Consider the following 26,575-nt stretch of genomic DNA (forward strand, 5'->3'; position numbering starts at 1 on the left):
GGCCCTTTGCTCCCAAGGTCATTCAAATCCAGAAACGAGTTTGGCAGATAATGAACAGTATAATGAAATAAAATGAAAATGTTCATTTCCAAGACTCAACAAAATTCACTTCTATCTAAAGGAAAAATCTAAAGTACAGGAGGGAGAAGTGTTAGGACAAAAAATGTTTGCAGGATGACTCATCGTAGTCAATAAATGAAGCCAAGAGAATTACCCAACGATCGGAATTAATCATTGTTCAGCCACACAATGAACTATTACACAATAATTTAAGTGATTCTTTTGAATAAAATAACATAAAAAAACAAGGTATACTATAACTTTCAAGCATATGTGGATATGTAACTTTTTTAATCAAAATAAACACCCAAACATGAAGAGTGGTTAAGTTCTTTGTTTTGAGATGGAGAATGGTTTTTTTTTTTGCTTCTTGCCTGTTTCTGTTGTTTTGCCCTTTTAGAAGCATACCATGTTCTTCTTCTCACAGAAGTTTTATAAAATGAGAACTCCCTCTGGAGCTCTCCAGCCACCTTTCCAGAGTCGCAGCGCCCACCTTTCCTGCCCTCCTTGGCTGATGAAAGCATCTGTCAGGTAGACTGAGAGCAGACTTTGTGTTCTGCTTGCCACAGCAGCAGAAAAAAATAAATCGTGCGTCCGCAGAGAATGACGCGTCCCCTGAAGGCCCAGCCCTCCACGCGGCATCTGGGCACCTCCAGAAACTCTCTACAAGGTGCAGACGGCGGATATCCGGTCAGGCACCGACCTGACCGACTTCCTCCCACTGGGGAGAAACCAGTGCGCCTCCGTTCACAAACCCTCGCCATATTTCTTCCCTTCATAAACATACCTGTGCGGTTCCCACCTTTCCAACAAACCCTTAGGACATCTGCCTGGCTCCCTCCAGGGAGGGAGTAAAATACATGAGTAAAATAAATTTCTTAATATGTGTTCGATCTTATGTCTAGAGGAGATGCCAAGATTTTAGCTGTCTCTGAAAATTATCTTGGAGGAGTCTGAAAACTTGTTTTGCTTCCCTGAGGACATAAAAATGAGCCTGGATGGGAGCCCTGTATACCTTGAAGACGAGGCCATTCTTCGCTCAGCTGGACTAAACAATCAAGCATCCCCCACTCCCTCGCCTTTAACTCTCCCCCTTTACCCCAGCAGGAGTGTTTTCTGCTTGGTCTCCTCCTGGCTTTTCTCCTTTAGTTTTTCTTTAAAGGCAGAAAGCAAAACCCGAGGAGCATACTCCAGTTGAATGTCCAGAGGCAGTGAGGAATGTTACCAGGTACTATGCCTTGCCCTCGGAGTCATCTCAGTATTATCAGAACTTTTATTCGCTCAGGTCACGATCCCAGGGTCCTGGGACGTCTTCTCATTGACTCGGGCACTACTCAGGGTTGGCTCTAAGTTTTTCTCAAGTGTATCATTCCTGTCACTGTTTCTTCTAAGTAGGTTTTTAGGTAAGACTTGAAAAGAAAAAAAAAGATTTCTTGAAGTTATTTGAAACTGTCACTCATTCAGCAAATATTGACTGAGCACCTACTATATGCCAAGCCTTGTTCTAATTTCCAGAAATGTAGCTTTGACCTTTTCCGGTGCTTGCAGAAGCGGCCCCAGCTACGTCTGGAAGTTCAAGCTCACACTTCACAGAACCAGAGGTCCCGAGGGGGAAGCGCTGAGACGCAGAAACACAGTTCCTCTATCAGGAAATAATTCAGCTCAGGAAGAAAAATCACCTACAGCCTTGGATAAACGACAAAAGTTCCACCAACAGAAACCATAGCTTCGTAACCATTTTATTTACAAATAACACCTTCAAAAAAAAACAAAAAAACCAACAACAATGAAACCAACCCAGCTTTGCTGCTGGGTGTCCTGAGAAGCAGGCGTCCTTACCTCTTTCTTCTCACCAGTCTGCTCTGCAATGAGCTGGTCGAACACAGCCCCAAATTCTTCATGAATTTTCTGCATTTCATTGATATGACTTGCAACCTTGTTCATGGTCTTGATGGCCACTGGAAGAAAACGGGCAGGAAACGGAAAGGCTATCTCGAGGCTCCTCGTTGGAGACGCGCGCGAGGGGGGCGGAGCTCGGGGCCCGGGGCTCACCGTCCAGATGGTAGTGCTCCTCGCTCTCCGCGTCCGTCAGGGCGAAGAGCTCCTTCAGCAGAAGCGGGTACTTGAGGATCCTCTGGATGGGCTTGATGAGGTAAGACTCGAGGGTGGCCGAGTGCTGCTGTTTCGGGTTCTGGGCATCTAAGAAAGCCTTGAAAGCCGGGTCCGTCTTGGCTGGAAGAGAGAAACACAGGCTGTCGGGGCGGAACCCCGAAATGCCCCCTCCTCCCTATCCCCCTCACTTATTCTGGGGGCACCTTCCCCAGAACTGAGTGGAGAGTGGGCTACGGGGAGACGGAAGGTGGGGGCCTCAGGGAGACGACTGTTAGGGCCTTATTTATTGGGGGGCAATACAGGGTTTGAGTAAAGGGATCACAGGGTTTGTGAATCCTACACACTGCGGGTTTTCAGGGGCTGCTGTTAAGCCTCCTTGGACTAAGAGCGACTTTGTATTCTGATATTTTGACATCAGGGGCCTTACAGACTCTGGGACTAAGAACCCTCCTCCTAGGGCTTCCAATTCCTAGAGGTGGTAAAGGACTGGCCTGGGAGCACACCTTTCAGATGCAAACCAAGCGATCTGGAGCCCCACCCCCCACCCCCTGACCTCTTCTAGTGGGCTCTCTCACTCTGGGCCACTGGGCCCTGCCCTACTCAGGCCCCGTACCAAACCACCTGGGCCAGCCCCGATATCCCAGAGTCCACTGAAATGACCCAATCCTAAATCCGCCCACTGTGCCTTGCTCCTGCCTTCTCCCAACAACCGCAGTAAAGTCGCCCACGTCTTCCCCCGGCTCCTTCTGCTTCCTAACTGGCCCTGGCACTTTCCCATGGGGCCCCATGGGGCACGTCATGCCCCTTCCTCGTGGGAGCTGCGAGGAACAAACTATCTTTTCAATGGCCATTGTCTTCAGATCCGTTGGTTTCCCGTATCTGAACCATCAGAAAGCCTGCATTTTTTAAAACACTCTTTACCCTGGTTTTCTCTGTCTCTTTCAAGCCTTTCATTGTTGGCAGGGCCTTTTTTTTTTTTTTTTTTTTGGGAAAAAAGACAGGAGGGGGGAAAAAAAAAAAAAAGAAAGCACAAACCAGAAGCAGCATGCTCGGGGGCTCTGGGAAGTGGGGCAGGGTTGGCCCTCCTACAGTGAACGCCTTTTCAGATCTGTTCTATGTTAATTCAGGGCTACCCACTCTTAGCATCTGCAGGGCGGGCCCTCCTGCCCAGGACTGCGGAGTTCTCTCCCAGGGAAATGTACACCTGACCTCATAAAACTCCGGGAGCCCTTCCCTCACCAGCCCGGTTTTTATGTGGGTCCCAGCTGGGCTGAAAAGCAGCCCTGGGGAGTTGTGGGTCCCCAGATAAGCAGAGAGGTGGCCACCAGTGGGGACTTAGGAAGACAAAGCTAATTAATGCTTTCCAGGTGCAAGAAATGATGAAGACGGAAAAGGGACTAAGTACAAGAAAGGGGGGGGGGGGCGCGGTTTAAGGACAACGTGTCCAAGTGACCCAACAGCGGGCCTACATACGTGTTTTCAAAAGCTTCTGATAAAAACGTATTTCCATCTCCGGGGACAAGCAGTGTGAGACAAGACCAGAAGACGGGGTCAAAGGACATCGTGAATTGTAAAATGATTATCCTATCTTTAAAACAGCCATCACGGGAAGGCGGCTTCATAAAGACCACCGTCTTTTCATCCCCGTTAAGCACCATTCAGAGGAACCAGCCTCCTGGGGTTCAGCCACCATTTCTCTTCCTTTCAAAGAAGAAATGTGTGAAGAGAAAAGGACACTGGGAATGAATGGCCTACGTGTCAGGGAAATGAGGCCCAGCCCTGAGCCGATGCACAGGGACGCCGTAGCTTCTGTGGGACGGCCCGGTGTGCGTCCACATGTGCCAGGGGCGCAGGAATCCATCCACAGTCCACACGGCCATGAGCACTGAAGCCATCAACCACATGTCACGCCAGAACTAAAGAGGGCACGGTTCTCAGCCCCTGGTGAGCTAATGGAGTGTCCCTCCGATCCAGCCTCGCTGTGAGCCCATTAAGAGTCAGAGTCGGGTACTTTCTGTTCTCAAAGCGTTCTCATCACCCTCTTGGCACACCTGGCCATTAGAAAAATGTAGGTCATGCCTCGTGTTTTATGGAATCGTTCGGAAAGACACGATAATGTTTTTCAGGTGCAAAAAACCCTCCATGTTATTGAATTAAGAAAAACCTATAGGGGAAGTCTTTAATCTACTGAGTGATTAAAAAGAACACAAATTGCTCTAAGGACTGTCACGCATATATAATTTTACAGCAGAGCAAAGTGCTCTGAAGTTGTTACATTAACGATCTCCTACCCATCAGCGTTCAGTTGAAGTTTAAAAAGAAACGTGTGCGCAGAGCGACAGGACCAATACAGCGCATGTGAAGACGCCGTCTGGGCCAGAGAACAGGACATGGAGACTCCCAGGCGCCCTTTGGATTTCTGGGCTGGAGGAGATTCTGTTGCATGAACTGTCTCTGCCATGAAGTATCATTATCGGGGGCAGGCTCTTCTGTTATCCAGAGACCTGCATTGTACTAATATTTCCTTAATAGGTTTTTTTTTTTTTTTTAAGATTATTTATTTATTTATTTGATAGAGAAATCACAAGTAGGCAGAAGTAGGAAGAGAGGCAGGCAGATAGAGAGGGAGAAGCAGGCTCCCTGCTGAGCAGAGAGCCTGATGTGGGGCTTGATCCCAGGACCCTGGGATCATGACCTGAGCCGAAGGCAGGGGCTTAACCCACGGAGCCACCCAGGTGTTCCCTCCTTAATAGGTTTTAAAATAAGTCAAGCTCATTCTCTCTGGCAGGAAAGCATAACATGTATCAATTACTTGCGTACTCAGGGACTGGATCAGGAGCTGTGCGTGTGATGGCCAGGGGGAAGTGTTAAGACCGAGCAGGCTGGCTCAGTGTGTTAAGCCGCTGCCTTCGGCTCAGGTCATGATCCCAGGGTCCTGGGATCAAGTTCCACATCGGGCTCTCTGCTTACTGGGGAGACTACTTTTCCCTCTCTCTCTGCCTGCCTCTCTGCCTACTTGTGATCTCTGTCTGTCAAATAAATAAATAAAATCTTTAAAACAAAAACAAAAACAAGACCAAGCAGGCTGATTTCCAGAGAGTCCCTGCAAACCAACTTTCTACTAGTTAGACTGTTTCCCAGAGAAACTGGCTGGATTTTTTGTTTGTTTGGTTTTTAATCCATTTACCTATCACCAACATCACATGTGAACTAGGGAAGCAAAACAGCTTCCTGGAGGCTCTCAGAATGATCCATCATCTCTCCAGAACACTGAGGGAAAGGACCCTGCCAATTTAAAACCCTATTCTGCTCTACGCAAAACAGAACTGCAAGTCGAGGGCGGGGGTTAATATCACACAGCAAGCAACAAAAGTAGGTGACGGAAAGAGGCACCTGGGTGGCTCAGTCGGTTAAGCAGCTGCCTTCAGCTCAGGTCATGATCCCAGCGTCCTAGGATCGGCCCATGTGGTCCCCCTGTTCAGAGGGATCCTGCTTCTCCCTCTCCCACTCCCCCTGCTTGAGCTCTCTCTCGGTCTCTCTATCAAATAAAATCTTTAAAAAAAAGAAAAAAAAAAAAGGTGCGGGAAAGATGGAATGCCACCAAAATATCTATGAAGTGTGCAAAGTTATAAGGAAATGAGCGAAAATTAGGAATAAAGCAGGGAATTTCTAAAGCCCACCCACCCCTGTTTTTGCATAATTGCAACATAATGACCCCTTAATTCTGGCCCCAGATAGCTTAGTCAAAACTTGCATTACAAGACAACTGACAAGGGGTGCCGGGGTGGCTCTTCCACTCAGGTCACAACCCAGGGGTCTTGGGATGGAGTCCTGCACTGGGCTCCCTGCTCAGGGGGGAATCTGTTTCTCCCTCTCCCTCTGCTCCTCTTTCAAATCTTTTAAAAATTAATTAGTTGGGCGCCTGGGTGGCTCAGTGGGTTGAGCCGCTGCCTTCGGCTCAGGTCATGATCTCAGAGTCCTGGGATCGAGTCCCACATCGGGCTCTCTGCTCAGCGGAGAGCCTGCTTCCCTCTCTCTCTCTCTGGCTGCCTCTCCGTCTACTTGTGATTTCTCTCTGTCAAATTAATAAATAAAATCTTTAAAAAAAAAATAAAAAAAAAAAATTAATTAGTTAATTAATTAATTATTGACAAGACGGCTAGTTCAAGACGTCAGGGTGCGTGTCTGGCCCAGTCAGTAGAGTATGCAACTCCCGATCTCAGAGGTTGTGAGTCTGAGCCCCGTGATGGGCACAGAGTTTACTTTAAAAAAAAAAAAAAAAGACAGTCGTGCATGTCACTTCTCAGTACCCTTATTTGAGGAACTATCTGGCATGACTCCTGGATCTCTGTCCAAACGCCCCTGGCGCTGCCAGCCATAGCGGTGTGAATTACACCAGATACGCCCACCCGCCACCCAGTCCTCACCCGCCTACCTTTCACCAGCACCTTGGGGACCTTCGTGTGGCTGGCGCAGAAGGCACTATAGAGCTTGAAGCGGTCAGCGTAATACAGAAAGGATCCCCCCAGAGAGAACAGCACTTTCTGGATTTAACGAGAAAAACCGCAGTTAGTTCACGTTCATCCTCATCTGGAAATATCAGCAGGACACGGGGGGCTCACGTGTGCCTGACCCTCCCCACAGATCAGCACCATTCACACCTGTCACAGCCTCGCTCTGCTCACCGATGGCCTGAAACTGCCTGCGGGAAAGGCTGAGGGCTGACGTGTTCGCGCTCCGTGCCGGAGCCGGCCTTCGCGCTAATTACGCTGGAGATGTCACTGCTTTTCCAGCCTTGGGTCTTTAAATGCCCCAGCTGGGATGTATGAATGTTAATGAGAAAATATCGATGGCATTTTGGAAAAAGGCAGAACGCTCCTGCAATCTCTCATTAGCTCCTGCTGGGAGGTCGAAGTGACACACCAAGTAGAGACAGGAAATGCATACACCCCAAAATTAGAAGACACGCGTCCCCGGTCACTAACTCTGCCGTCTCCAACACGGCTCCGTACCCTAGCATGGAGTAGGTGAGATTGGGAGAAACACGCCTGACTCTGGGAGTGAGTCAGGTTATCCCAGCCCACACCTCTGCCTCAAAAGGATCTATTAGAATTTAATGTGCCTTGGGACACCTGGGCTGACTCTTGATTTTGGCTCAGGTCATGATCTCAGGCTCCTGGGATCCTGCCCCGTGTCAGGCTCCCAGCTCAGTGCAAAGTTGGCCTGAGATTCTCTCTTTCCCTCTCCCTCTGCTCCTGCCTGCGCTTGCTCTCTCTCTCTCTCAAAAAAAAAAACAAAAAAAAACAAACCCAGAATTTAAAAAAATTTAAAAACATAAAAAACCTAGAATTTAATATGCCTAAGGATGCTCTGTATCCTACACATTTATACATACATATGTATATACATATATATATACACATATACCCATATATATATATATACAAGTCTCAGAAAAATATCCTTTATGTTTCACACTGATCTAGTCTTGTTCAGAGAGAGAGAGAGCACATGACTGATTAGAATTAAAAGTGAAATTCCAAGAAAAAAGTTTTGGATTTCAATGTGCAATTTTTCTAACACACGATGCACAGAATTCTGATACACCGTCTACCGAAACAAAAAGTTTCTTTGGAACCACCCAGAATGGGTAACTAGAGACCCACACGTTCTACATCTCCTCCTCTCCCTTTCAAGCCTCACCCCATCCCAACCTCACCACCCTGGCTGAGAGGGTCCCAGCAGGGACAGTCTGACTCTGCCGGGGCACTGATGCCTCGAGACACACTCGATAATTCAACAAGAAAAGATGAAGAAGAGAAAGCTCTAACCTTAATGCCTCACATTAACCATATTAGGCCATTTGTTTAACTTCCTACTTACCTAGGGCTTAACCATACAGGCAGCCAACAGATAAACATAATTAAGGTATTCATTTATTCTTCTGGCCTTAAAAAATGCTCTCAGGACACAAAGTGTGCACAGGTATGAGGGGTTTATCCACAAAGACTGTATTTCCAGAGAATGTCACAGACACTCTCCCTGGCTGATGGACAATGCAAATCTCCAGGGGGATATTTTATCAAAACTTGACCCTCAGAACTAATTCTTTTTTTCTAATACTGCCTTAGGACTAATGTTCTAAGCAACACAGTTTGAATATTTTTTTTTAAATATTTTTATTTATTTGTCAGAGAGAGGGAGAGAGACAGAGACAGGCAGAGGGAGGAGACTCCCCACTGAGCAGGGAGCCTGCTGTGGGGCTCAATCCCAGGGCCCTGGGAACATGACCTGAGCCGAAGGCAGATGCTTAACTGACTGAGCCACCCAGACATCCCACAGTTTGAATATTTTAACGACTTTTTATATTTTGAGCCAAATATACCATCAGGATTTAAACTAAGTAGGATGGCGCAAACAGCAGCCATAGTTTTCAGAGGAGACGCAGACAATTCCAGAAGCCAACTCAGATGTGCTAGAAATAAGCCCCTGGGCCATGATGATACTTGTCTTGCCTTACAGACAGAAGGGAGACTGTCAGGTGTAGCCATAAACCAGGACAGTGAAGGTCAGCGAGAAGAGTCCTACTCGAGTGGAATTTAGAACTGCGACCCTTTAGAAAGAGCTCACTGTGAGAATCCAGGTACCAGTCCCTCCCCGAACAACCCTGCTCATAATGCAGCCATGTCCACATCAAGTTCTGTCTCCCTAACTCTCCTTAAGGGATTAACCAGAACTAAACCCAAACCACCAGCCCCATAGCAGGAGACTGCTAAGTGAATATATTCAACGTTAGATGTCTCAGAGTACAAGCAAGTGTCGCAGGACGTCTAGGTGGCTCAGCTGATGATCTCAACGTCCTGGGTTCGAGCCCCACATTGGGCTCCCTGCTCAGTGGGGAGCCTGCTTCTCCCTCTCCTTCTGCCTCTCCTCCTGCTCATCCTCTTTCTCAAATAAATAAAATCGTCAAACAAACGTTTCAAGGAATGCCTGGAATGTATCCATTTTTATTACGACCCTCGCTAAGCAACTTTCTAATTAACTAACAAATTACCGACCCTTGTCACAATTTGTAACTGTCCTAATGAATGTACTCATTTAGAAAACATATATGATCATCATAAGCAGAAACCAGCCAACCAAACTGTATTTCAAATGGAACGATTAACACCTTTAATATGAAGAGGGGAGAAAAGGCACTCATCCAAGTAGCACTTGAGCACACAGGAAATGAATTGGATGCAGTAATTAGGATTAAAGGGGTATTATGAGGGGCGCCTGGGTGGCTCAGTGGGTTAAAACCTCTGCCTTCGGCTCAGGTCATGATCCCAGGGTCCTGGGATTGAGCCCTGCATTGGGATCTCTGCTCCGCGGGGAGCCTGCTTCCTCCTCTCTCTCTGACTGCCTCTCTGCCTACTTGTGATCTCTGTCTGTCAAATAAATAAATAAAATCTTAAAAAAAAAAAAGGGGAGGGGTATTATGCCCACAACTAAACTCTTCAACAGTTCGAGGAAAAAATTATATTACACACACACACACACACACACACACACACACACACACATACTTGCACACCAAAGACAGGAAAATAAAGAAGTAAACGTGGTCCAATATTCATGTTTGGGAAATCTGGGTGAAGGATATCCAGAAATTCTTCGGACTATTCTTGCAACCTTTCCCTAAATCTCAAATTATCTCCAAATAAAAATATCTAAGTATATATATATATTCTTATGCTAAGTGTCTGCACGTGGGTGTGTGTACTGAACAGCTTCTTTGCAGAGAGGCTGTGACACACAAAAGCATACAGAGAGCAGCCTTCAGCTCAGTCCCTAAACGTGTGTGCTAACCGCACCCAGCCTGATTTTGGCAAGCTCTGGGAGAGGTCGAAGTCTATGACGTCTGTGGGGGTCCCACGTATACAGACAACTGAACCTGAGTCCGACACCACTGCAAAATTAATACAGTGGAAGACGAAGATAGTCATTTCGACAAAAAGCACAAGAAAAGTCAGACATCCATATGGAAAAAAGAGGACTCCGATTCCAACATCGCACCCTAACGAATTTAATTCACGACAGATCGCAGGCCGAAACGCACATGCCCAACCTACAAAGCTTCTGGGAGGAAAAAAGGAGGAACTCCTTAGGACCCAGGTTCAGGCAAAAGTTTCACAGACATGGCGCCCAAAGTATGACTCAAAAAAGAAAAAGTTGAAAAACTGGACTTCAACCCCTGGGGATAAAAATATATGTTTATAAAAAATAAAAAAAATTAAAAATTAAAAAAAAAAAAGAAAAAAAATTTAAAAAAAAAAAAAAAAAAACTGGGCTTCATCGAAATCTGGTTTCTGATCTTTGAGTGACACAGTACAACAAGATGATAATTCCAAATCCTGGTTCTGGTAAAGGAGTTATATTCAGAACACAGAAAGAATTCGCAAGACTCATAGTAAGAAAACAGCCAACCAACAGTCAACGGGCAAATGATCTGAACAGACGCTTCACCAAAGAGGGTGTATTAAAGGCAAATTAGCACATTAGAAGATGCTCATCATTGTCTCCTAATAGAAATCAAAATGAAAGCTACGATGAGGTGCCCTATATTCCCAGTGGAATGACTAAAATTATAAAAAGGGACCATGACCTCAGGAGGGTGAGACAGAACTGTTGGTGGGAATGCACACTGGTATAATCACGTGATCCAACTGCCACCCTCCTACATACGTGGCCAAAGGAAAACAGATATCCATTAGCATTTATACACAAATCTGCGTAGCAGCTTTACTTGTAACTGCCCCAGAATGAAAACAACCCAAATGCCCAGGAAAGGTGAAAGGGCCCTAAAGCATACTCCCTCTCTACGGTGGGATACCACAGAGCCACATATGCAGCCACATGGATGGAATGTGGCCCGACTCCACCAAGTAAAGGATGTCACGTTAAAAAAAAAGAGCATACGTTGCCCGACTGCACTTGCAGAGAATTCCAGAATGCAAACTACTCTAATCTGTGGTAACAAAGAGCTCCTGACATCTGAATTAATCTGATTTTTTGTGTTTTGTTTTGTTTTTCTTTTAAACTATATGAGAAACCACCACCACTGTGTGTGGGTCGATGAGCTCTGTCGGTTGGAGGCGCACCACAGGAAGTATCTGTGATGAAGGAGAGCCAGCCAAGGAGGGGGAAGTAAGCTCTAAGCATCCTCACTGAGGTACCAGCCATAAATCCTCATTAGCGCTCTGAGGACACTGTGTGCTGGAAGACTGTCTCCCTCCTGGATCATGATACGCATTTCCATTAGGCAAAGTTTTCCAGAACATGATAAATTAACTTGTTTACCGGGAAACCGAGGGTGCTAGTCTCATCTGCTAATAGCAAGAATTAAAGGGCCGCACGTCAACCGAACAAAAGGTCAAGGTTGGTCTACCTTCCAGAGCAGGAGCCAGCAGGGGCATCAGTTTCCCGTGAGTTCCAGTGTCACCTTAGCCAGACAAGGTTCCCATCTCAGAATCCCCTCAGGAATGGACCCCACCGGAGGTCCAATGAAGACTCAACACCATGAGCACAAGAACGTACCAGAGAGAGCCTCTGCCCGCCGCGATACGTTCTCGGAGGTTCCACTTGACCTACAGAATAATCCACCCACGACAGGAGGAGGCAGCCTGACATACATTGGAGGACTTACCTTGAACTGATCGACTTTCTCAAGCTTTTCCAAATCGGGTACCAGTCTCACTCCATCTTCTAGAGTTTTCAGAAATTCTACTTGAAACTCCACCATTTCGGTTAGATTTCCAAAGAGCACATCAAGCTGGAAAATGAAGAAGAAGTTAAGCCACCCCGTATTTCACTGGTGTTCAGAAACCTTATCTGCTTCTGATGTCGACGTTTCTCTATCACTACATTGCAGTTAAGATCATGAGCCCATGGTGGGGTGGGGGGGCCAGGGCAGGGGGTGGTGACGCTCCTTACTCTCAGGGTACAAGCCAAGAGCGTCACTCGCAACCATCTGATCTAGTTATCACAACTGAGAGAGTTCCCAGTGTTTTCAGTCCTGCACGTGTGCCCCATTCCTTCCTCTTCACCAAGTCAAGCTGCAGCACGACACAAAGTTAAGACAATTTCCACCATACCTCATCTTGGGTGAGGAAAGTTTCTTTTTGAAGAGGTTTTAGGTATCTCTCCATGAGACAGTTTAAGTCCTATGGGTCGAAAGGATATCTCATTAGCATCTCTAAAAGACTAGCAGGAAAGTAAAGGATTAAAAAAAAAAACAGACTATGTCCCAAATGCTAACATTACAGTCATTAGGTCATTCAAGTTTCCTTAAAGCAGGAGTGAGCCAAGCTTTTCGGGAACATTTTCTGACTCTGCAGGTCATGTGGCCTCTGTCACAACTGTGTTATTCTGCTGCTGTAACAGGGAAACTGCTTCCTGTTACAGCACAGACAACGCATAATGAATGTGTGTGGCTGTGTTCTAATAAAACTTTATTTGTCAAAACAGGCAGGACGCTGGATTTGGCCTCAGGGCCAGAATTTGCTGACCCCTGAGTTCAAGACTAAAATAGATCATTAAAAACAGATCACACTGTTGTGACCTATAACTAAATTACATAGTTTCAGGAATAGATAATTATTACAGTCCTAGGAATGTATTACAATGTATGCATTATAATGTATGTAGAAAGCATGCATTATTAGTTATATGTATCACATAGACATTACGAATTACACAGGAATAACTTACATAGTTACAGGAATACAACTAAATACCTGAACACAAGGGAGAATTAAAAGAAAACAGATACCCTTCTGCCTAGACTCAACTTAGATACCGAAAATAATACCTTTAAATCTTTCAAAACCTAAATTCAATTGTAGTATTAGCTCAACAACAGATTTAGAAAGGTCAGAGGCTCACGGATTAGTCACCATCATCTCCCTTCCCGGTCGATCAATTACAAATGTCAAGGAATTGCTCTAAGAATTGATGTGCTTCCTTACAATGCGGGAGATCCGAACGTTCAGAAGAGACGCCAGATTCCCCAGGAGCCCAAACACAGCGTAACCCACAATGCCCCTCCTTCAAAATGACCCTGCGGGGAGGGAGGGTGGGCCAGCGAGACGTACTTTCACGTAGGTGCGCTCCGTCTCCAGGAGCTCGCAGATCACCTTGCGCAGCTTGTCGGCGTCCGTGAGCTGCCTCATGGTGGCCAGCTGAGGCCCGGTGGCGTCCTGGGGAGATGGGCTGGGGTCAGAGGGGTTCATCTCATGCAGACTGCGGCAGAACGCGGCCACCTGTTCCGTGCTCTTCGGAGCACAGTTTAAAAGGCAAGGCAGACGAAGTTACCTCTCACGAGACCCGGCTGACATCTGTTCCCCCTAAAGGGGTCCTTCCTGGTTAATGAGCCACCACACGTGAATTCCATTGCGCCTTCCCCCAGAAGGTTCCACATGTAGGAGAGCTCACTGAACGCTCAAAACACCCATCAGGACAATTGGTGACATAATCTGAGTGCTCACCACATGCCAGCCACTTGTCTGATGTATTTAATCCTCCCACACGGTAAGTAAGGGCTCTTAGCATTCCTGCGAAACAGCTGAGACAAAGGAGGCCCAGAGAGGTTAAGCAACTCATCTGAGATTGCACAGCTCTTGCGGAGTTCGAAAATGGCAGAGCTGGGATTTGAACCAGGCAGTGTGGACCAAAGCCTGTGTTCATAAATACCCTGCAAGAAGCTTACAATAAGGAGATGGAGATACCGAAAAATCAAACGCATTTCACCCCAGATACAAGGCTAATTATCACAGTCCCCACTTAAGTAAACTATACTTATTTTGCAATGGTGGAAAATGATTTTAGAAGCTAAGATTCTTTCTGGCTTTGTTAAAAACTGGCCCGAAGGCAACTTTCTAGATAACGGTAGAGCCTGATATATTTTAAGAAGGAAAAAAAAAAAAACCGAAACCCAGTTTCTGTCTCTCCAGCTTCTCTAAGCAGAAAGATACCTCCTCTCTCTGGAAATAAAAGCTGTGGGGCCCTGAACAAGACTTCAGTCGGGGAGCTCAGCCTCCACCGAATCTCTGTCCAGGATGACTCAGGTAGAAGTTTCGGGTTCTAGGATTCTAAAATTGCCACTTTCCAGTTATGCAAAAGAGTTCTCCAAGGCAGGCTGCTGAAAACCCCGAGGAATTAGTCCTGGAGCCTGAGTCCTCGAGCCTGCATACAGCAAACACCTGGCGGACATCCCAGTGCACCCTCCAGATCAGCCCAGCCAGAACCTCCAGGAGGGGACGGGCCACGAACTTTTTAAAGCTCTGGCTGGGATGCCTGCAGAGGCCATTTTATGGCCCCAAATCTAGTTGATTACTCTTTGCCCAAATGTACCACCCTACAGATGCTCGCTGGATAGCTCTCTGAAGGCAGGCTGCCTGCTCAACCTCCTCTCTCCCTCACTTTCACCATCTAACCCATCCCCACGCACAGAGCATTCCCAGCAAACACGGCTGCGAAGAATTACTTCTTCCCCGACCCGCCTCCCCGGGAAGAACAGGAGAACATCCTCCCCAAAACAGCAGTTGCTGCCCAGAGCCGAAAGTCAGGGCCGGCATTAGGCAGAGCAGAGGGGCTAAAACCAAGGGAAATCCGAGGGGGGCAATCCCTTAATCACAGAGGAAAAAGGCAGCGACTTTAATATGCCTTCCCCTCCGTGGCACATCTCACAGGGAACGGAGCCTGGAACCAAGGCAGTACAAGGACTTGGGAAATCAGAACCTAACAAGGACGCATTCACAACAATGCCATGACAGCAAGGAGGAGAGCCAGGACCCAAATCCACATAATGGCTCTTTCTTTCTTTCTTTTTTTTTCTTTTAAAGATTTTATTTATTTATTTGACAGAGATCACAAGTAGGCAGAGAGGCAGGCAGAGAGAGACGAGGGGGAAGCAGGCTCCCCACCGAGCAGAGAGCCCGAGGTAGGGCTCGATCCCAGGACCCTGGGACCATGACCCGAGCCGAAGGCAGAGGCTTAACCTTCTGAGCCACCCAGGTGCCCCAATGGTTATTTCTTTGTCTTTTTTTTTTTTTTAAGATTTATTTATTTATTGGGGGGGAGGGGCAGAGGAAGACGGTGGGAGAGCCTCATGCAGCATGGAATCTGATGCGGGTCTCAATCCCAGGACCCCGAGATCATGACCCGAGCTGAAACCAAGAGGCGGATACTCAACCAACCGTTCCGCCCAGGCGCGCCTGTTTCAGTTCTCTTACAAGGACCGCAGCTTCTGCGTTGCTAGCACTAACCGTAGTCTACGCACCAGAAGGTTTAATCACCTCTCAGGGGCACTGATCACCGTGGTCCGTGGAGTCAGCGTTCCAGACGTTGTACATCCCCACACAGAATTCTCCCTTCGGTGGCTAACAAAAACACCCACCAAAATGGGCTGAATTGTATGATACGTGAATTCTATCTCAATAAGGCTGCTAAAAAAGAATTTCATCGAAGCTTGTTGCTGTAGAAATCAACCAGTTGTATTTAGTTATGCTAGTATTCTACTAGCTTGTCACTCTTAAACATACGGTGAAACGTGGCTCTGTCTTACAAATTCCACAGGCACGGAAGACCCGTGACCCGTCGTAACAAAAATGCTCACACATCTTTTAAATGATCCAGTGATAACTACAATAGGTCACTGCATTATAACATAGACAGGATGATGGTTGGGGTGGGGGGTCACCCTCCCCAGAATGAAAATCCCACGGACAGCCGATGAGAATGACTGACAACTGACAGCCCTGGCCCCCCAGCTTTGTCCAGCTGTCCTTTATGGCTTCAATGCCACATCCTGAGAGGAACCTAACACAACAAACATCTAACTGGCACCTTCAGTTACACAATGCTTTTCTCGTCATCTGTATACGCAGATGAACATCAAAGCTGCTCCTCATGATAAATAAATCCGCCACATCATTCCCATTGGAGACACGATATGCCTTTTTATGGTATTATTTCGACAAGTTGCCTTGGGAAATCTAATGCCTTCACGCCGTACACAAAGGATCCCCCATACTTTCAGGATGGGCCAAAGTTACAATCTGAAGACTCGCGCACACAGCAAAGGCAGGAAATTCCAGAAGATGCTTCTCTTTGCGCTCCTAATTCTCATCACGCTGACCTGCTGCCATCCTCACCTGTATCTGTGTTTGACAGTGGAAAGTATGGGATGGATGTTCTAGGTTTTCATTCCCTCTGTCTCACCATTAGTGCTCTGAGGTTTCCAAGTGTAAGAGTGTGAGTAGAGTTACTGACTTTGTGTGAAGTTCACCACTTCCAAGGCCCGGCGTCCTTATGTTCATTAAGCAGCCCAAGGGGACAGCTAGAGGTCAGTGGGATGTGGGCTAGGGCTTTCGTGCTCTAAACCTAAACCACGTCCTACCCAACCTCATTCACAAACACCCAGCCTGCTCATCGTTCTCCCTCTCGGAGCCAAGTTCTGGAGTGTAGGAAAAGCAACCTATAACTGAGCATCCCAGGGACAACCCCAAATTCCCTGACACCCTCTTTTGAGAGTTCAAAGCCTTAGCCAACCGTTCCTTATTAGACACAATCCTAAAGTCAGGATAAAGTTAGCCAGGGGCTCTCTTACATGGAGATGAGGCAAAGCCGTCTCACCACGGGCAACCCTGTTCCCCAAGGTATTAAACTCTCCAAGGAACACACACGGAATCTTAGCAGGGACATAATCTCCTCACTCTCAATCACACGTCATTTAAATTAAGAATAAAAGAATTCTAAGCTATAATGCATACTGTCACAGCATGTTTTGCAAGGCTCTTAATGAAATTTTTACTTGGAAACCATTACAATGATGTCATCAGGTTTGAGAATTCTGCCTTACTAAACTATTACCCCAAAAAAACATCCCTGGAAGGAACTATGAGGTGCAGGAAGGAAGTATGAAGGAAGTAGGAAATGCAGGGTTGCTTCTAGAATAGCGCCAGTGCAGAGATTTTACCTGTTGTGGCCCCACCTTGTAAGTCCCAACTGGCCCTATATACTGTGGCCAGACTTTTTTGCATCAAGACCCGCGGAGACCTTCTCTGGGTAGCCTGGCCATGGTGGAGGGCATACGAGGAGCGCTCTCCCCACCAACTCAGTGGCAAAGCCTTCTGGCTGTCCTCTTTATTCTCCACCAAGCTCTGCAGCCTGAGATGCCTAGAAAGGTGGCTGCCGTGGGAGGTTCTCCACACACTCCTCAAAGCCAAGTTTCCTGGAACTGGGGCAGACTGCGAAATGCTGCTGAGAAAGAGGAGACGATCCAGGCTTCTGTCATGGGAGAAGTGCAAACCTCTCGCCACGGGAGGACAGCCATCGGTCACCCTGGAAACAGAAAAGCACTTTCGGGTCCTCGAGGGCTGCCGCTTTAAAACCGTTCGAGGTAGCGGGGCCCTTCCACGGTCAGGCCTAAGAATGATCCCACCGACGCGCAGAGAAGAGTACACGATTACAGGAGGAAATGGGCCACTTTACTGAGGCCAGCGTGAAGCTCCGTGTTTATAATATCGCTTTCTTCCTGTGGAAGATGAAAAGAAAGTACAAAAGGGAGGGGGGAGGCCTTTAAGGACACACTATTGACTCAAGCTACCCAGCTGTTTAAAGGTTTCCTGTTATGCAACCACTAAAGGCAATTTCTATCCCGAGATGAGTTCAGAGTTCTAAAACCGTCCTTTAAGTCTGACCGATTTAACACATCCCACAGATTTAAAAAGAGGCCAGAGTGGCCTCAATTCTTAAAACCTCTACTTAAGCTTTTTGGGAGCCAAACACCAGAGTCATGTTTTCTATTAATTTCAGAGACCACTGCCTACAAGGGTAGTCCCTATCATTTTCCATCCCCTTCTCTGGTCTCCTTTGGAACAGACGCTGAAGAAGAAGCATCCAAGAAGGACGAAGCCTTAGTTGGGTGCATCAGGTGTACTCACTGCCAAATTCCAAGCTTCATTATGACACAAAATCGAATGGTAGACAGACTCCAATATTCATACTGAACCACTAAAAAGTTTCTTTGGGTTTGGTTGAATTATTCCTTGTCATTAACCCACCAGATTTTCTGACCAGGGACTCAGCATTTACTCTAGGGACTGACATGTACCATCCAAGTCAGTGGACGTTAAACCATGAACACAACCCCTGAGCCAACACTTCTAACCCCGTCTCCTTCTCAAGTAAGCAGAAATAAAGTCAAAAACACTTAAAACTTTCTAGGAGGCCACGGTGAACATCCTCCTTGCAGAAATGCCAGCTGACCATTCAGGAGACCCAGGCTGGGGCAGGGATCAGGGAGATCTGCCGCACACATCATACAAACACACTCGAAATCTCAACCACCAAAAGAAAGCAGAAGTATTCCTCAGTTTCAGAAATACATCATCCATCTTTATGCCATTTAAAAATGAACAAAGAGACAAACGTGAAGGTTCTAGGCAAATTCGACTTCACGCCAACGACCGATTGCCCCCCCCCCCCACCCCGCGCTAAACTATCTATCCTTTATCAACAAGGGGATCCGGAAGGTAAAAGGAAGCAATCAGGGGGAAGCGGGACACGTATAATCACCCTCCTCTGGACTGGAAAGCAATTCAGCTGGAAAGTCGTCACACACACAAGGTCAGCAACACAGAATTCAAACGTGCTCACCAGATGAAGGGTCTGATACACAGAGTCACCGGACTTGTCATTGTTTTCGATCCTGGGCTTGCGCTTTATTTTCCACAGGGCAGACATCGTCAGGAATATATTCTCATGGTAATCCTACCACCTGACGTGTTCCGCACAGAAGCAGAAGTTTCTTAAAATACCCCGAGAGCGCCAAACGCCTTCCAGTCCCCAAGGGAGCATCCTCTCGTACAGAGAGCCCGTGCCGGCTCCTGCCGCATCTCAACACGGACAGGACAGCGGCCCCGCAGAGCACCCCCACCCCCGCCCGCCCTCCCTCCCAGCAGTGGCCTCTGGGATGGTGTCAAAGGCTAACTCATGGACAAGAATTCATGCTTTGATGTCACCGGGCTCACCAACAAAAGTTCCAGAAAGGGAGGACCAAAAGAGACCAGAACACAAAGCAGAAAAAGCCTGCCCAGGATGGGAGAGTCTCTGCTCTGCGGACCGAGATCAGCTGATTGGCCAGCGTCATGCCACTGCACAGGGATACTAACCCCCGCCGGCTCCGACAACTTGGAAGACACCCCTCGCTGAGTCGGGAGCAGGCACTAAGGAAAATAACATAACATTAACTAAAATCAAAACACGCTTTATTTTTTTTTGGAACAGTTTATGTTTTCACATTTTCCGCTAATGCTTTGTTACTAAAAGCAGACATTTCTGAGACAATCCCAATTTGGATGAAAAAGAAAAAAAGATGGCTTTCTGAATGGAAATGTTCTGAAAATTATTCTAATACATTTGCTAAGTGGAAAACAAAATCACAGCTGCCAGGGGGCCTGGAATGCAGAACAGGACAGCCGGGAGCTCATTAGCATTCATTTCCAGAGACAAGAGTTTTCGATTAGAAGCAGAGAAACAAGTGACCAGAGTGGAGGAGGCCCCTTGGAGGCTGTCACCCACGGTCACAAGAGGAAGGAGGTGGCTCACAAAGAGAAAGGCTGCTAGACTGCCCCGGCAGGGTGGGAGCCCCACCCCCACCCCCACAGATGCCACTTTCCAGGGCCACCAATGCTCTCTCAGCAAGCCTGCAATTACCTACTTGCAGAACCCCAAAAGGCTGGGAGAAGCAAAAGCTACTATTAAAAAAAAAAAGTCAAAAAGCACATAACGCTCCAACCTGCATTCTCTTAATTCTGCCCATGACTTCATAAAGCAACTCATTTAGGAAGAAGAGCAAAAATATTAAACAAACAAAAAAAATCAACAGGCCTCCCAGATACAGCAGAGAATTAAAAAAAAAAAAAAAGATTGCTTATTTCATTTCAGTCCTTGATCCGTCTGCTTTATTTACTTTTACTATTTATTTACTTCTACGTGCATTCAAAGTAAGGCTAAATCCTCCTTCCTTGGCTATAGGCAGCTCGTGACTTAAAAATTAATGTGCGGTTTGTTCTCAAGAAAAATGACTGATCTAGGAGATGTGTCAAAAAATATTTAATCTTGGGGCGCCCGGGTGGCTCAGTGGGTTAAAGCCTCTGCCTTTGGCTCAGGTCATGATCCCAGGGTCCTGGGATGGAGCCCCGCATCGGGCTCTCTGCTCTGCAGGGAGCCTTCTTCCTCCTCTCTCTCTCTCTGCCTGCCTCTCTGCCTACCTGTGATCTCTATCTGTCAAATAAATAAGTAAAATCTTAAAAAAATATCTAATCTTGATCAAGAAATTCAAGATATGTGCTCGCTCTTACTTTAAATCATAAAAGAAGTACACCCAGAAGGGTTATGCATTAAGAAAATATGTAAGTGGTTCATGAGTACATGTCTAATTGACTGACATGGTGCACTAATTGATTCTTCATTTTCCCGAAACCTGGTATTTAACACCAGACTTTAACCAATCTGGCCAGAAGGTTAGTTTTAGTAGTAACAACATGAGGCCTGGTTTTGCCATCTCAGAGCTGTGTGACTTTCGCTGAGTTGCTAACCTCTCTGTTCCAATGTCATTACCTATGAAATAGAGGGAGTAATAGTATTTCTCTCTGAGAGGTATTGTGAGGATGAGATAAGTTAATATGAATAGTGCCCAACATATACAAGATACTGAGTAAGTGTTAGCTCTCATTCACTATTAAGAATACACAGTGGTGTAGGGCGCCTGGGTGGCTCAGTGGGTTAAGCCGCTGCCTTTGGCTCAGGTCATGATCTCAGGGTCCTGGGATCGAGTCCCGCATCGGGCTCTCTGCTCAGCAGGGAGCCTGCTTCCTCCTCTCTCTCTGCCTGCGTCTCTGCCTACTTGTGATCTCTCTCTGTCAAATAAATAAATAAAATCTTTAAAAAAAAAAAAAAAAAAAAGAATACACAGTGGTGTGCGGTGGGGGATAGAGGCGCTGTGCGTGGGTGGCTCAGTCCATCAAGCACCTGCCTTTAGCTCAGGTCATGATCCCAGGGTCCTGGGAACAGGGAGTCTGCTTCTCCCTCTCCCTCTGCCTCTGCCCCTCCCTGCCAGCTCTCTTTCTCTCTTTCTCAAATAAATACAATCTTAAAAAAAAAAAAAAAAGAAATGTAGTAGGACCCAGACTCCAAGAACCATTTGCTCAATTTAAGTTTTTTGCTTCCAAATATCCAAAGTGAGACATTAACTCATTGAAGGACAATTTAGTTAACTAACTTGGGCTGCATGACAAAGCAGTTCAAATAAAGAAGATAAAATGTGAGTCCAACCAAAACTAGGGAGTATTTTTGGGTACAGAATCAGTGCTCCCCAAGCTAGTGAAAATGAAACAAACTGATGGTTTTAGCGCAGGTCACTGTACTAGCTTTTAAAGTACTGATCATCAGGACACCTGGGTGGCTCAGAGGGTTAAGCCCCTGCCTTCAGCTCAGGTCATGATCCCAGGGTCCTGGGATGGAGTCCCACACCAGGCTCCTTGCTCAGTGGGGAGCCTGCTTCTCTCTCTGCCTCTGCCTGCCTCTCTGCCTGCTTGTGCACCGTCTCTCAATCTCTCTCTCTCTCTCTCTCTCTGACAAATAAATAAATAAATAAATAAAATCTTAAAAAAAAAAATACTGATCATCACCCAAACTTGTCAACGACAATTTTGAAGACATTTTGTTTTGCGAAAGCCACTATGCATTTCCACGGTGAAATTCAGGGACACGGTGTGTCTGACCCTGTCTGCTCCAGATGTGTTTTAGACCTGTTCTCTGGAGAAAGAACCACAAAGCCAGAAAGGTATCCAAGGGCAGTTCAGCAAAACTCTGGGGCCGCCTCCTTCCTCTCTGCTGCCAGACCGAATATTATAGAGGACCCTGTTTAGGACCTCATGACTCACAAAATTTCAAATGAAAACAATCTCAAAATCCACAAGGAATGAGAACACTGGCCTATTACAGTGAGGTAAAAATGACCCAACTTAAAAAGTATTCAGAAATAAAGGTTTTAGGTATAGGAAAAATAGCTGTACTCCTAAATTAAATTAAAAACCGAGAATTAACATTTTTAAGTTCAATAGCAAAATGACTTAATAAATACCCTTGCAAGTATCTTACCTCAGTTTGGAAATACTGAATTTCTCTGGAGGGGGCCTGTCCCTCCCCCAAGTGCCTAAAAGTAAAGTAAGGGCCACACACCTAAAAGATAAGTTTAAGCAAGTTTCTGCTTGTCTCTTTTGGCTTTAAATGAAATGTGTACATTTCCATTCATCTGTGTTTTAATTAACCACCAACAATATTAAAGCCTTTATATCAAAATTACTCTCAAATATTAAATTTTATCCTGTGCTCAACTTAGGACACGGAGAAGCGTGATCCTATCTATGATGATCAAAGAAACACACCTGGGGTAAACGTGATGCTGAAGATAGTCAAGCGTAGGTGCGTACACACAGAGAAATGCAGGTTTTTAAAAGAATCGTTCATATTTGAATAGTGCATTTCCATGACCAACATGCTCTCCTAAGTTATGTTATTTATTTATTTTTTTTTTTCTAAGTTATGTTATTTGACACCCCCGCCCACCCCATCATCCAATCACTGGGCAAAGGCAAGAATCACCCTGACACTGCAAAAGGGAAAACAAAGGTATAATTTCAAGTTACACGATTTGATCAGAGAAAGTGGTAAAATGTCAAACCAAAGAAAGGTGGGTAGAGGGTACCACATATGTATGTCAGCAACGCTGGGAAAGTTGAATAAATACAGAAACAGAATCACGCGGGGCCCCTGGGTGGCTTCGGCTCAGGTCATTGATCTCAGGGTCCTGGGATGGAGCCACACTGGGCTCCCTACTCAGCAGGGAGCCTGCTGCTCCCTCTGCCCCTTCCCCCTGCTCATGCTCTTTCTCTCTCATAAATAAATAAAATCTGAAAAAAAAAAAAAAGAAAAAGAAACAGAATCACGTACAATTACTTTTGCTCGGGAAGGGTCTTTGCACGAAGGTAACACCAAGTTTTTAAACTGTCGTACTTTGGAGAGTGCGCTGAGAACAGGCTACGGAACCACAGAACTCCTTTGAAGGGGGATAAAAGCGCGATGAATTACAGAAAACAAATTCATGGCCTTCCACCAAAGAGTGAGAAGAAGGGCTTTCTCACAGAACTCGAACAACGGAGGGACATGCTGTATGAAAGAAGAAAAGGACCGTTTCTTCCTCTTTCGTGTAAAAACCGCTCACGTTTTACGAGAACCAAACACAGATCATACAGAAACCATGCATGGCAAGAAAGTCTATCTGGCCCAGCCACACATATTTTGGATGCTATTTCTTCCAAAACAAATGGAAATGTAAGAGGGAAACAGGGGAAACGAGATGTGAACTCATCAAAGCTGCTTTCTGCCCTGTATTCGCACGTATTGGTTGGTTACCGAGGCTGTAATTGGGATTTCATATCTTAGTGACATCTCAGAGGTAAAAGCGCCCGGTCCCATGGAGAGGCCTTCTAACCACACACAGCTGCAAAGGTGACGTGTTAGCTGTGACTCTTCGGGGGCTCGACACGTGGGACGTGAAAATGAGAATCTCTCACCTTGCTGCTGTGATCAGTTTCATCTGAGGATTCCAAGTCCGGCCCCTCGGTCTCCTCCGGAGCGGTCTCGGCGCTACTGCCCTGCTCGCTGCAGAGCCCGTGTCCTGCAATATGAAATCGGAAGAAAATATGGGTCACATGGAGAACAACTGCCAAACGCCAGGCCTGTGCAAGGGGGGCCCAGGGTCAGGCCCCCGACATGTGTATACACTGTTAGACCCTCCAAGTGTGAGCTCCACGATCTTGGCTCAGTACGTGTGTTGCTGTGTTTATTGTTACTACTGTTATTTTTATATGACAGTATATATACATATATATATATATATATATATATATATATATATTTTTTTTTTTTTTTTAATTTTAGGAGCGCCTGGGTGACTCAGTGGGTTAAAGCCTCTCCCTTCGGCTCAGGTCAGGATCCCAGGGTCCTGGGATCGAGCCCCATATCGGGCTCTCTGTTCTGTGGGGAGCCTGCTTCCTCCTCTCTCTTGCCTGCCTCTCTGCCTACTTGGGATCTCTCTGTCAAATAAATAAATAAAATCTTTAAAAACAAATAAATTTTCTAATACATAGCTGTATTATATGTTGAAGCCCTGACCTCCTCCAACGTGATGGTATTTGGAGGTGGACCCAAGGACAATAAACATTCAGTCCTAGTGTGTGTGAGGTCTGTATTTGCTAAAGTCTGGCAAGCTGTAAACGTTAACACCAGACTTCCATACTTCCCACCATATTCCATGCAAAGGTGAAGGAAAAGAACATCGCAGTCACCATCCTCGTCGGGCTTCTCAAATGTAAAGAACATCTAAACTCAGGGGATTACGCTCTGCAGATCCAGATTCAACAGGTTCGGGGCTGGAGAAACTTCCGTATTTCTTACAAGCCCCAAGATGAGACCAGTCAATACTGTGCATGGACCACGCGTGGACTAGCGAGCCTCCAAGACATTTACAAACCCAGATCAGGGACGACATCACTGCGATACAGACGGGCAAGACAGAAAAACCAGAGAGAAGGAGCCCCTTTCTGACTCTTTGGATGAAAACCTGTTTGCGAACAGGCTACCTTCTCCAGTGACACTATCAGAGTCATCCTCTGCTTGGCATCACTTTCTGTTCGGGTTCAAAGTTGGCCATAAAACAGGGAGGAAGCTGACCTCTACGCACACACTTGGGCTCCAACGCTGCATCCTTCAGTCCCCTGCCCTGCTCTGCAATGAAGCACCAATGAAGGGAATACAACCGATGGAACTTTCCACCCATGTCCTCTCCTCCTTTTGCTCTGGTTCTAGAATTTTCTTTTTCTTTCTTTCTTTCTTTCTTTTTTTTAAGATTTATTATTTATTGGTGGTGGTGGGGGGAATGCACGGTGGGAAGAGGCAAAGGGAGAGGGAGAGAGAGAATCACAAGCAGACTCCCGCGCCGAGCTCAGAGACCAGCACAGAGCTCATTCCCACGATCCTGCGATCACGACCTGAGCAGAAACCAAGAGTCGGATGCCCGACTGACTGTGCCACCCAGGTGCCCCCGGCTCTAGGATTTTCTAGTAACTTGCTCCCTCTATCATATGGTAGTAGCAGTCAAAGAAAGAAGCTTAGTTCTCGGAGGCTATAAATACAAACACTCGGTGGCAGTAAATACAATTAGCACCCTCCCAGTCTCTGTGCTAAGACAAATACACCCACACATTTCCCCACAGCAGCCCCATCCCGGCTTGGGAACCCGTGCCCTGGAGACTCTGGTTTCAACAGTAAAGACATTGATACTGAAAACAGGCGTCCGGTCTGTAAGGGCTGGAGATTTAGAACTGATTCTCCCACATTCATATGGTTGCCAGGAAGGGCCACACCCTTGGTCTAAAAAGATGCAAAATGATAAAAGAAAAAAGTATTCATTAGAGGAAGGGAGGGGGAGAGGAGGGGAGGGGAGGGGAGGAGGGAGGAGGCAGCAAACTAAGGAAAGGAAGCTTGTCTGATTCTGCCCACACTCTAGGACAGAAGAGCCGGGAGGGAACAAGGCGGGGGAGGGGTTGCCAAAGGTGGCAACCACAGGCTGACCCCCCCTCCCCCCCCCCCCCGCCCCGGGTGTTCGAGACTCATCCAGGAGACTCCACACCTTGGTCTGCTTGGGCTGCTGTTAACAAAAGACCACAGATGTGGTGGCTTAAATGACAGACACTTCTCGCTCTCTTAGTTCTGAAGGATGGAAGTCCAAGGTCAAGGGGCTGGCAGATTCAGTTCTGGCTGAGGACTTGTGGAAGGCCACCATCTCCCTGTGTTCTCACATGACATTTCCCTTGAGCGTGTGAGGAACGAGTGAGCTCCACTCTTTCTGTCTCCTTACAAGGTGGGGGTCTACTCTCACGTAATCACCTCCCAAAGACCGCAACTCCTAAGAACAATCACATCGGGGCTCAAGGCTTCAATATATGGATTTTGGCAGGACACAAACATTTCATCCATGACACTCAAGATGAAAAACTGCCTTAAAATTGTTGTAGATTTGTATTCCAAAGGCTGCAGCAAAGACATAATCAAAATCCCTCTGGAGGAATTCACACTTAATGATGGTATCATACAATGCCCACAGATAAATCTTGATCAAATAAAAATCCATAATCCAGTATCATAAAACCCATGAAGAACTAGGTCCCCACGAGTGAGAAGCAGCAGACACAAGAAACAACAGAATAAGACTCCCAAGGAATGGTGCCGTAGT

General features: G+C 46.5%; 1 protein-coding gene across 12 annotated transcripts in view; it reads right to left on the reverse strand.

Annotated features, from left to right (window-relative positions):
• Window positions 1-26,575, reverse strand: part of TIAM1 (TIAM Rac1 associated GEF 1) — a 383,887-nt gene that overhangs the window by 18,945 nt on the left and 338,367 nt on the right. For 8 of the 12 annotated variants that reach the window (XM_032353687.1, XM_032353696.1, XM_032353686.1 and 5 more), the window contains 7 exons: window positions 23,856-23,959; window positions 13,308-13,487; window positions 12,309-12,377; window positions 11,861-11,986; window positions 6,608-6,716; window positions 2,113-2,292; window positions 1,900-2,018 (listed from right to left, as the gene is read on the reverse strand). In XM_032353687.1, the coding sequence (XP_032209578.1) occupies window positions 1,900-2,018; window positions 2,113-2,292; window positions 6,608-6,716; window positions 11,861-11,986; window positions 12,309-12,377; window positions 13,308-13,487; window positions 23,856-23,959 (887 nt within the window). Of the gene's footprint in view, window positions 1-1,899; window positions 2,019-2,112; window positions 2,293-6,607; window positions 6,717-11,860; window positions 11,987-12,308; window positions 12,378-13,307; window positions 13,488-18,873; window positions 19,147-23,855; window positions 23,960-26,575 lie in introns of those variants that run through there. The other 4 variants (XM_032353692.1, XM_032353699.1, XM_032353728.1 and 1 more) reach the window with 3 other exon arrangements.

Source organism: Mustela erminea, chromosome 1, assembly GCF_009829155.1.
Source record: "Mustela erminea isolate mMusErm1 chromosome 1, mMusErm1.Pri, whole genome shotgun sequence".
Lineage (NCBI taxonomy): Eukaryota > Metazoa > Chordata > Mammalia > Carnivora > Mustelidae > Mustela > Mustela erminea.